Source organism: Narcine bancroftii, chromosome 1 (assembly GCF_036971445.1).
Source record: "Narcine bancroftii isolate sNarBan1 chromosome 1, sNarBan1.hap1, whole genome shotgun sequence".
Lineage (NCBI taxonomy): Eukaryota > Metazoa > Chordata > Chondrichthyes > Torpediniformes > Narcinidae > Narcine > Narcine bancroftii.
In genome coordinates this window covers 357636001-357648576 of record NC_091469.1, presented here as the reverse complement: position 1 = coordinate 357648576, position 12576 = coordinate 357636001, and the positions used below count along the sequence as shown (strand labels likewise).

Below are 12576 nucleotides of genomic sequence, written 5' to 3'. Positions count from 1 at the left end.
ATACTACTACTCCAGGTATCCTGTTCCAGGTGTTATGGGCCCAGAGGACCCCAAAACCCAGCAGCAAATAGAAATTCACCAAGACAGATGGTTACTTAAACAAAAGTTACTTTTAATTATCTTTAAAAATGAAAACAGGATCAATTTTTAACTTATTACTATAACTTAACCTAGCTTAACCCCCCTCTTATTCTAAGCGCACATGTATGTAATGTGTGTATCAGTTCAGAAAAGTTCTTTGATTTACAGTCCAATCTCATTTCTCACTCCTCCAAGTACACCAGTATCAGGCAATTCTTATACTGTGCGCAGAATATAATATTTATGAAACTTCACCAGGTTTTGGTGCTTGGAAGGTAAATGATTTCCGCTCAGGAAGGTTCTTGTCGTTTTTCAGAAAGAGATTTGTTGCTCATTGGACACAAACTGATTCCTTCCGATTAGCCACCTCAGTGTCTTGCCAAAGAAACTTGCCTCATCAGGGTTTTCCAAATGATAACCTCTTTCTTTCAGATCACCACAGAGTTCCTTTTCTGTTTCCCATATTTCAAGTGAAACATTATACAGTCAGCTATCTCCTCTTGTATGGACCACAAGGGTTTTGACCAGGCTGAACTAAGAACTCACAAACCATCTTCAAAGTGGGGTTTTTCCACAAGCTTGCCAGCTTGTCATGTTCCAGTCCCAGCTTCTGCTGCTGTCTGTCTCTCTCTCTCTCTGAGAAAACCACATGATCCTCTTAGAACAGCAAACTGCACTCAGACTGTGGCACTAGACCCAATCTTCTAAATTGTTCATCTATTGTTTTCCAAAACAATAATCCATTACTCCAAAGCGTGTCCAATTAACACCTACTTGTGAAGTCCTTATAGGCATTCTTCAAAGTTTTTGCAAAGATATTCGGAGCCTGGATTGTCTGGCTTGAGCCAAGCTCTTGCATTTTAAATGAGATCTGTTTTGAAGTGTGTGTTTGTTTGTGACCTACACTAAAAACACCTGCCACAATTTTTCTCCTTTAAAACATATCTATATACAATATAAAATGTAAACATAATCTACCACAAAGGCACCTGTGTGTAAAAGAAATTGTCCAGTCCTTTTAACCCCTCCCCCCACCTCCATACCTTCAAATGCTTGTCACCCAATATGTGACATTTTTTTACCCTGGGAATATATTCTGACCTGTCTATCCTTCAATACCTCTCATAATTTTGTAAATTATCAGTAGATCACTGTTCATTGTCTGACACTCCAAAGCAAACAACTCAGGTTGGTCATACCCTCTAAATCAGGCATCATTCTGGTAAATCTCTTCTGTACCCTTTCCAAAAACTCCACATCTTTCCTATAATAGAGGCATGCCATTAATATGCCTTTTACATTTCCTTTCCCAAAGTACAACACATCACGCATCCAAATGCCATTTTTCTGCCCATATCTGCAACTACAACATTTTTTGTAATCTTTACCCTCTATACTGACTACAATTCAGCTATCTTAGTGTTATCTTCAAGCTTTCTAACTCCCCCCACCCCCACCCCCTACCACAACCTACATTTTTATCCAAGTAATTTGTATCTACCACAAATAACAGGGTCCCAATATAAATCCCTGTGGAACACCAATAAACCATGGAACATTACACTACAAAATCAGGCCCATCGGTTCATCTAGTCCATACTGAACTATTATTCCACCTAGTCCCATTGACAAGTAGAACTGTTCTCTACCCAAAAACAACCTTCCACCTCTGTTCTCTGTCTTGTCTAGACCAGCTAATTCTGAATCTAAGATATCATTGCACCATGGAACACAATGAAAACCTGGATCAACCTACCATGAGGGACATGATCAAGTCCATGCAGACAACACACACTGCTCTACCCTTGCCAGTCATCTTCATCACTTCCTCAAAACAGATTTGTAAGAGGAAGGAAGAAACGGCAGGGGGGGTGGTGGCTCTCCACTCCCCCGATCAATTCTCACTTTTCATGTCTTGACAACCTATCCCAGGATCAGTGCCGGGAGGGGGAGGGACCATTCCAGCCCATGCCCCACAAATGAGTTATTGTTGCACCCTCCCCACCCACCCACAACACTAGCATCACTGGGTGACACCATCAGACGGGGTGTCACCAAAATGAATCGCGTGGTTTTGTCAGCATGCGCTATAAGCACGCACACATGTTACATCAGAGGGAGGAGGAAGTTTGACAGTGATGCACAGAGGAGGTTCATGGTAGGTATGGTCACCTGCACCCACGCTCCCCCCCCCTCCGCTGATTGAGTTCTCCAAGGACAATTTGTCCACTCCTCCCCCAGATACCCTAATGCCCCCCTCCCCCGATTAGACTTGTTCTGATGCCAGATCTAACTTATCCATGTTCATTTGTGGCCTTTTGCCAGATGCCCTGTGCTCCTCTTCCTGCCCTTCTTCCCTCCTCCCCTACTTTTTTTATTCTGATGCCTACCCACTATTTGCTCATGCCTTGAAGGGCACAGGCGCAAAAAGTTGGTTATACATCTTTACCTCCTACGAACACAGCGTGTTTTAAAGTCGGCTTCTGTCAGGGTACAAAAAGGTACAGTAACAAACCACGAAGTTCAAAACAGTCTTTATTGAGCCACGCCAACAGGAATGAGGGTACCAGTGGTGGGTAGACAGAGTCACCTCACTAGTACTGATTGAACCTCATTCAAAGAACACAGTCACAGGATACAATATTTAAGGCATTTTCCTGCATACAAATTGGATAACATTTCTTTGAAGGTATTGCTATAGCTTATGTTTTACATTTTGCATATCCTCTTCCTAAAGACAGGGAAATGATTTGTTGTTGGTCATTTAGTCTCATGTACCAGTTATAATTAAGAACATCCTTCTGGCAAACAAAAAATCAACAGAGGTTTGGAAGGTTGATTTCTGATTTCCAATTTACACATGTAAATAGCTAGTTTCATAGTAATCTTAGATTCTTGAAGTTGACAATGGTGGCCAACACTTCAAAGTAGAAACAATGTCATTCAGGGACTTAGTGGTGCTGGACGCTTATTGTAGCCTTTAGATCACATCTAATAGGTAGTAGTCAGTTTGCACTATTGTGTTAAAGAGATCAGGCAGGCATTAGAATATGGCTCAGTAGAAGAGGTGAGAAGTGATTCCTTTCTGAAATGTTCTTGGTTACTCTTTCTCCCGGCTTACTGGCAAAGTCTTGTGATGGTTTTTTCATCATAATTCCCATAATTAAATACTCTATAGCCAATATTCTACACATGCCCTGAGTTCATCCAGCATTTTTTGTATTTTTCCACAAATATTCTGTGGCTTTGTGAATCAGAATAAGATTGTAGGAAAAGAGGTGAGACCTCTGAGGCTGGAAAATAAAAGAAATCTACTCATGGAGATTGAGGATAGAGTTGAGGATGTAAATTAGTATGTATATCTTGGAATTTGAAGCTGCTATATTCTCAACAAATTAAGTTATTGGGATTATGGAAGACAAGAATTTGACATTTAGGATTTGAGTACATCAATTATCTAGGCTCCTGGTGCCACGACATCTCATATTGTATGCACTGGTTTAGTCTCCTTAGGCGAGGGGTACATGTGATAGAACTCCAAAGGTTCACTTGGTTGCTCAAGTATACATCTGAGGGTTTGTTCCGCGGCTCACTGAAAATTACAGCAGGTTAAAAAAAAAAGGGATAATTGGAAGAGTTAAGATTAAGGAAGTCATGATGAATAATTTTATTAAAGGCTGGTTTAGTCAATACTGGAGTATTGTACTCAGTTTTGGGTGACCACCCCACTCTAGGAATGATATCAAGGCTTTAGAGAGGATGCTGGAGAGTTTTAATAAATACTTCCAAGGATGAGGGAGTTGGATAGACTAGAGAAGTTGGATCCTTGGAATTGTGAAAGCAATCATTTGGATATCCAATTTAAGTTCTTTATGTGCAATCCATAAGATGCAGCATGTAGTTTATATGTGTTGTCATCTTGCTTTCAGATTGCAGCTTTAAAAAGTGTCTTTGGGAATGTTTGGTTATTCCAAACAAATTCTTCTTTATGGCCGTATGCCGCTGAGGTTGATGAAGTGTGAATGTCAGTGGAAGTACTTTCTTTTTCAATTTTTTATATATTTTTTTATATAACAAGTACAGTACAATGAAGAAAAGGAAATTAAACTGAAAATACAACATCACATATTAAGATCAAACAGTATAAACTTGGTCCCCCCTCCACTGTACTGAATGAAGACAGAAAATACATCAAAAATATTATATAGATATATATATATAAAACACTTAACTTAATCTATTAAAGAAAAGTAACCAAAAAAAAAATCTGAGCATTTGATTCTAAGGGTTACATATATTTTGCAGCTTTTGATTTGTACCGTGAATCAAAAGACCAAGGTAAGACTATATCTTTAAAACATTAAAAACATTTACATCAAATGAAAATAAGACATAAAAGCTCACCACTGATGAATCAAATACATAATATCTAATTTTTTCTGAACTTAAACAGGACATGAGAGAAAGAGTGAAACACTGTTGGAGGTCTAGAGTCTTTCCATTTGAATAAAATGGCTCTTCTAGCCAACAATGTAGAGCAGGCCACAACACATTGCACAGGTACAGAAAAACTCCCTATGTCTGGTTCAATAACCCCAAAAAGAGCAGTTATTGGATTGGGTTGTAGTTTCACCTGAAATTCAGTTGAAAAGGTATTAAAAATGTCTTTCCAATAGATTTCTAAAGATGGGCAAGAGCAAAACATATGTGTCAATGTAGCAATATCAGATTTGTATCTGTCACAAGTAGGGTTAATATTAGAAAAGATACAAGTCATCTTTATCTTTGGTCATGTGAACACAATGCACCATTTTGAATTGGATTAATGAATGTCGGGCACATTGAATATGTATTCACCAGTTTAAGAATCTTTTCCTGGAAATGTTTTCATAATGAAAGTAAGCTCAAGTTGTAAATAAAATCATTGCAGTGAGTTCCTGTGTACTTAAGTAGGTGTTGCATTTTGGCTCATTTTTTTGTTGTGTGAAAATAATATTTTACTTGTGAGGTAGTGGTGAATGTTTTTATGCTTAATAGTAAAGATTAATTTATCTGGGTAAGGTGGCTGAAAGGATTAGCTATTCAAATCTAAATACAGCTAAGAGTCTTACAACATAGAAGCAAGCCTTTCAGGTTGATGATGACTCTAAAGTACCACCTGTTACCAGCACTTGGTCTGCAGCCAATTATCCCTTGATGATTTTAATGCTTGTTCAGATGTGTTAAATGTGGTGAGAGCTTCTTCCATATTCTTTTTTGTATTTTTCAATCTCGAGATAAAATTACAAAATATTATCTCAAGTCTTCAGAGAAATATTGAGAAGCAGTAAATATATTTTTGTAGTTGATGCGGAAAAATTGAACAGGTCGTGTGTTTAAATTGGCAATTAAAATCAGAAGTTGTGAGTTATTCTCATACATTCTGAAGTCAGTAGAGATTGCTTCAGAGATTTGATAAAGTTAGTAAATTGAAGTAAAGTGCTAGATTTTAAACATTCTAAATATACCTGTTTATCTGGACAAGTGAAAGTATTCGATGGAACATGAAAAACAGAAATGTTTGCATACTAACAGTTTGAGATGCAAATTTTGGCAATATCATGAGATTAAAACAGAATTTAAAAGGAACATAATTGCAAAAGTTGGACTTTTTAGAATGGGTTTGTCCAGTGTATCTGAAATGCTGAACGAAAAAGGATTTGTCCTTATTGGTTCATAAATTGACCTTCAGACATGAAAAAAAGTTGCAATCAGTCATTCTGCTACCTTTTCAAGACATTTTGGACACTCACAAGTATAATTTAAACTGAAACAGTTGCATTTCTGTCTTCTACTGTCAATTATTTATTAGGAACTATGTTTTTTAATTCCAGTTGAAGTATACATGTCATTTAAATGTCATTATAATTTTGATTTTCACGATGCAGGTTATTTCTTTTGAGAGATAGTCAGAGTAACCCAAAGACATTTGTGCTAACATTGTACTGTCAACTGAAGATTAGACATTTCCAAATATTACCGGTAAGTTTTTAGAATTCATTGTTCCTGACTGTATTTCTAAATTTTTGAATTTATTCCATCTTTTATAACCACCACATAATTTTAGATTTTTATGACTAATAATTCTAATAAATAAATTAAATTAAAATGGCTTCCACCTAACTGAAACTACTAGTTTTAGAGTATTAATGAGTGTTGACCCAAATTTTCCTTTCAAAATACATTGGCTGAACTTAGAACATAGAACAGTATCTCTTCTCTCTTTGGCTTGGCTTCGCGGACGAAGATTTTTGGAGGGGGTAAAAATGTCCACGTCAGCTGCAGGCTCGTTTGTGGCTGACAAGTCTGATGCGGGACAGGCAGACACGGTTGCAGGGGAAAATTGGTTGGTTGGAGTTGGGTGTTGGGTTTTTCCTCCTTTGTCTTTTGTATAGCACAGGAACAAACCTGTGTCCTGCACTTGATAGATATCCTGCCATCCTTTCATATTCATGTGTGGATCTAGAAGCCTTTTATATACTACTACTGTATCTACATCCACCACTAATCATGGCGGCCCTTCTCAGGTAAAATATATGCAGTGGAATCTTCCTTAAACTTCAGCCTCACCTTAAAAGCTTGTCCTTCATTGAGTTACATTTTTACCTCAGTGAAATGATCCTGACTATCCAATCAATAAATCTCTTATCAGCTCTCCCCTCAAGTTCCTATGCTCCAGAGAAAATAACCCAAATATGTCCAATCTTTCCCCATAACTCATTCCCTCTAAACAAGGCAACATCCTGGTAAACTTCCTCTTTACATTTTCTAAAGTCTCCCATCATTCCTCTAATGGGATGACTAGAATTGTACACAGATTCCGGTGTGACCTAACCAAACTTTAAAATAGTAGCAACATAACTTTTATACTCAATGCCCCACCCATTAAAGCCAAGCATACCATTCTCCTTTAATACCTGATCTACCAGCATGGCCACTTTCAATGTCTAGACCAGACCCCCAAGATACTGTAGCTCTGTACTTCAAAGCTTTTAAGAGCTCTGCCATTAACTGTGTGCATTCCCCTTACATTTGACCTCCCGAAGTGCATACTACATTTGTCTAGATTAAACACCATCTACCATTTCTATGCCAATATTTGTAGTTGTTGTGTCCTGTTGTACTTTTTTGATAACCATTTACACCAGCCATTTTCAACAGGAGTCCTTCGCACAACCCCCCCACCAAAAGAAATCAGGGGTACAGTAAAAACCATTTTCTTTTCACCTCACGTAAAATTATTTTTTAGTGTTTTTTAATCAGAAGGAGAGAAGTATGGAAGAAACCAAAACTTAACTGCTTCACAGGAAAGGAGGCCCCATAAACTTTGAGCAGAATCTTAGTGAGGACATATCATTAAAAAAATGGCTGCTTTTCACTGTCCACAACTCGTGTTTGTATCACAAGCTAATTAGTATCCCGCCCACCCATTTATTCATCAAATCACTTACATCACAAACGGGTCCAAACGCCAATGGTTACAGGCCTCCATGCCAAATAACACCCTTTGACTGCTACCTTTTCCGATCTCTTCCCTCTGTCACATCACCATTTAGTATTTATTGGGGTGGCCTTTATTATGGTCAATTTCTGTTTTTTTTAAATTTCCTGTTTATAAAATTTCCTTTTGACATTAACTCAAGGCAATTTAGAGCAGTGGAAGTTTCTGTTCAGGGTTCAGAGCCATCTTATCAATACTATTTTGGCCTGCAGGAATACTTGCATTTGCTGATTGTACTTCATTCATTTGCACCTCTTATGAGTAATTAGTTTTCATGTATTTTTATTCTTTTCCATGAAAAAGGAAATTAAGCAGGCTCAAAAGAAAATCCCCATTTTATCACTCATGGTCAAAATTAAAATTATCTGCCTCACTCCAGGATGTTTTTAGATGGATATGTAAGAAAACAGCATTACTATTAAGATTGAGTCTGATCTTTTGAGAAATTATTTTTTTCAATGCACAATTCCTCTTTGTTGTGATCTGACATTATTTAACCACAAATGACACTGGTTTTTGAAGTTGGGTTCTCATGCCCTGTTAATCAAGATCATTTGAGATTGTATAGTCTGTGTGATCAGTGTTCTTTCATTCTCCTACAGCACAGGAGTATCTGAATTGAAGGATTATTCCATTGATTCAATATTGTAAACTTTTGGTTCATTTTCTTTATGTGCATATTAAAATATTTTGCCAAATAAACTTTTAATTCCAAAGGTTCATAGAATCATATCAAAATGTTGACCTTGCATGTAGAGTTGCAATGTTTAAGAGATCAAGAAATACTAAAATTTCAATTATTTCTAGTTGGTAAATTGTTTGAGTAAATATTCAATTATGTTACAAAATAAAATGCATCAATCAAGCCTTATAAGTAAAATATTGGTAATGGTTTCTGATTTTAAACGTATGTATTTTTCCAATATTTATTAGATTGTTTTACTTTTGTATCCAATTATTTTTACTTTCATAGTGTGAAGAAAATGGACAGCTTGTCTTCAGTCTTGATGATGGAAATACAAGATTTGCTGATCTTATCCAGCTTGTTGAATTTTACCAACTGAACCGGGGAATTCTTCCCTGTAAACTAAAGCACTATTGCGCTCAGATTTCTTTGTGATCCTTGGTTTGAATTACGGTAATTATGACAGGAAATACTACCTTATTTTCTAAAACAACTTTGGGATCTTTTTCAGAAAAAAAGAATTGCTTTCTTCAACTGTGAAATCAAGTAAAATCTTAAATTGAAGTCTAAATTAAGACTGTACATGTTCACAAAAATGTAATACAGAAGATGGTGTGAGCCCAGAGTATCTTCCAGTTTCATTAGTCACTTTGTACAATCTGATAAAAATATTCAAGATGAACTAAAACTGTATATTACAGCAAAAAAAAAATGACTATAGTGCCTGCTTGGGGGTAATTGTGATACTGTATTTGAATTTAAAGAAAATTGAATATGTATTAAAATATGAGCAGATAACATGCCCATTCAAAATCTTTAAAAATTACATTGCTAAAGAGATGTATGATTTGTTACAGCACTTATTGTTTCCTTTACTTTCTAAAGGTATCCTATTGTGAATAATGGTCAGGTGTAGGCATCTTGAAAAAATATAAAGTTATATAACTACTGCTTTTGGATAGAACATAGAGCCATTCACAATCTCATCAAATGGCATCCACTGTCCAAAGTCAAGTAAGGATTAGGTATAGAAAGAATTCATATCCAACACACAGTACTGTTGCAAGTTAAAATCAAGTTATGAAGGTATGATGGAAGTAAAGTCAGTTTGAAATATTCTGTGAAGTTTATTTAAAAGCTGATAAATATAAAATAAGGTTAAGCAGTCTAAGTCTAAAGATGCTGTGATTGTACTACAATACACAAAAGTGCTGGAAAAACTAAGCAGGTCACCTTGATGAAGGGCTCAGGCCTGAAACATTGGTTACCTTTTACTTCCTATAGATGCTGTGTAACCTGCTGAGTATCTCCTTAATTTTGTAATATAAAATGGAGATAACCTTGATTTTAGGTGGAAAACAAGTAATTGCTGATTGATTGCTTAATTTCAATGGGAAGTAAAATTAGGTTGGGTGTATAAGGACTGTAGAATTGACAAATGCCAGTTTACTATTCCACAGAATGAAAATTTTCTCTAATATTTTTAGACTAGACATCCAGTCAAATATCAAATACTGGTGATAAACAAAAAATTCTGCAGATGCTGGAGTTGAGTATGATACACGTGTTGCAGAAACTAGTTTCTCCAGCACTTTTGTGTACTGCAAATATTAAATAATGTAGCATTATTATTTGGATTTTGTCTTTTGAAAATTTGCTGTATTGCACTAGATCAACCTTTGTTCTTCTGCTCAGGTCTGACCAATTGTTAAGCCATTAAGTGGTTGCATTGTGGTGTTGCTCTGCCGCGGTGTAACATTGTCCAGCCCTTGTCATCAAGGTCATTGTGCAGGTTTGGGCCCTTTAGTTATCAGATTACCAAACTAAAACTATTATTGCAATTACTCAGAAGCACGATGCACATTTTCAAATGCCCTGAATCCATTTGTTCATTAGGATATGACTTCATTTCAGATGGCATAGCAAGCAAAGCTATTAAATTATTTTTCAAATGTAATTCGAACTAAACAGCTATTAAAGTAGTCCTATATCTCAATAATGTGTAGAAGTAGAATGTAGCAGTTTATGAATTACATTTTTGGCTCGTAATTGTTTGATTTTCTTAGAAAATATGTCAGCTTGCTTGTGAAGAGATTTTATTTGAGTTTAAGGATCTTGTGTATTTTGCTTTACAACAACTAAAGATGTTCATTTTTTGTCTTCTGACGCAATGCCACATGAAATAATGGTGGCTTAATATACCCCATATATATATATGCATAATGATTTTCATCAACTGCTCTATACAGTCAATGCTGGGGTAAAGGCATTTCAATTTAGCAAGATAAAATGTATTCTAATAATTTCAGAATATTTTTGAGAACAGGATCCAGACATTATTTGTAAACACCAGGCCAGATTTTTGAAATCAGTATTGCATCTTTTTTGCATATTTATGAATGTAAATTATATTTAAACTTAGAGAAGCAAAAAGTGTGTAGGAGCCCTTATGATAATAATGTGATAGTTAATGTTTTAAACATTCAGCAGTTATTCATCATTTAGTTTTGTCCATTAGTTCAGCAGGTAATATGCATATACTAATTATATTCTTATTATCAGCTTGACTGAGCTCTTCTACTGAAATTCTGACAGGGTTTCAATCTGGCCCGAAAATCTGGCTGGTTATCAATAAAAAGCCAATGATATTTTATTTTTGTATTTGTGATATGAATGTACAGTAAAAGGAGACTCTCAGGGTTGATGAGGCCTGTTGATTATTTTTCTTGATCTGTGAAGAAAAAAAAAATCACAATATAACATATCGTATTTGGCTTGAGAAGAATATACCAAATATGTTTGGTTATTAATATACACATCGTTATATTTGTCAACATTTAACAGCAAACTAATTTACCCATTAAAGTGAAAATAGGTGTTGCGTTCCAGTTTGTATGGGTCTATTCCTCCAGATGGATCTGCATGAATATATTCTCAATCATTTGACCAATCAACACACCTTTTCCATTGATGGGATTTGCTTAAGTTTCATATAATACAAAACTGACGACTAGGAATTGGAATGCAGTAGACCTTTTTTCAGGGAATGCTTGAAGATATTAACTTTTTTTAAATGGAAATCTGTATTCACAATATGCTTGGTGTAAATAGCTGTAAAGCTTGTGAACTTAACTGTAGCTGTCCAGGTATTTTTGTACAAATAAGGGCTGATATATTCTGTTTATTGTAATTAGAAATAAACATTAATGCTCATTTGCAACTAAATACAAAATACTTAGACTTTACTTTTGTTTCTCCGTTTATTTCGTTTTCTTTGAAAAAATCTAAGTACTAAAATCATTGCAGATAAAGGAAGGCAAAGGTAATTGTTTTATTCTTAAATTAAAGAACAAAATAACATCTAGCTATGGGCCCCCTTCCCAGTGAAGCAGTCAAGTTTAGTTGATTTATTCCAGGCTTCTCTCCTACTAACTACATTTTAAAAATTATAATTTCAGTACATTGGACTTCCTTAAATGCGCTGTGGCCCCAACTGAGAATGCTTGATAGCTCACTGAAAAAGGTGAACCTATTTAGTTAAATGAGCAGTGCAAGCCTGTTTCATTATCAGATCAGCAGTGAAATGGACAAGGTTTTCATTGATAGACAATTCTGAGAATCTTTTTGAAATGACAGCTGAATTTGGCATCTGGAACTGGATCACCAGCAACATTGCCAGTATTCACATTTTGGGAGTTATTGAAATGTTTAACTTTCACCAAAAAAATATTTTGAATTCAGGTCCTTTGTCTCTACATACCTTTAACACTGCCATTTATCTATATTACCTGCCCTCACTGTGTAACGTAATACTTTGATTAAATTTCTCCCAAGAACTATATGCTCATTCTACGAGCCTATCTATTCTCTTTATTCTTCCTGCCTACCAGTCTTTTGAGCTTTGGGTCACTTTCACGCTTTGGCATACAAGTCATCCAGCAGATAGGGTTTTTTAATTTTATTTTCCATTTGTGTCAAAACAAATCGAGTATTTCTCCATAACACAAGAATAATAAAAACTACAGCACAAAAGTAATAAAGTTTTTATATATTTTCTCCCCCCACCCACCCACCCCCTTCCCCAAAAAAGGAAACAAAGTCTGTCTAATAAACCTGTATCTTTTAATTAATTAATTGCAGTTTGCAAAACAACCTTAAACCATAACTAATTAGGGTGGATTGGATGGGGCCACGGTGGACGCTGCAGGTAAAGTCGTAGCAATAAAATCCATGTAGGGTTTCACAAACTTATCAAATTTTTCTGGTTGAT

General features: G+C 35.7%; 1 protein-coding gene across 12 annotated transcripts in view; it reads left to right on the top strand.

Moving 5' to 3' along the window:
- The window catches only part of grb10b (growth factor receptor-bound protein 10b), a 242701-nt gene extending 231150 nt beyond the window's left edge, over positions 1-11551 (top strand). For 11 of the 12 annotated variants that reach the window (XM_069912207.1, XM_069912177.1, XM_069912210.1 and 8 more), the window contains 2 exons: positions 6009-6102; positions 8595-11551. In XM_069912207.1, the coding sequence (XP_069768308.1) occupies positions 6009-6102; positions 8595-8741 (241 nt within the window). In that variant the 3' untranslated portion in view covers positions 8742-11551. The remainder of the gene's footprint in view (positions 1-6008; positions 6103-8594) is intronic. The other variant, XM_069912206.1, reaches the window with a different exon arrangement.
- Positions 11552-12576: the final 1025 nt, after the last annotated feature.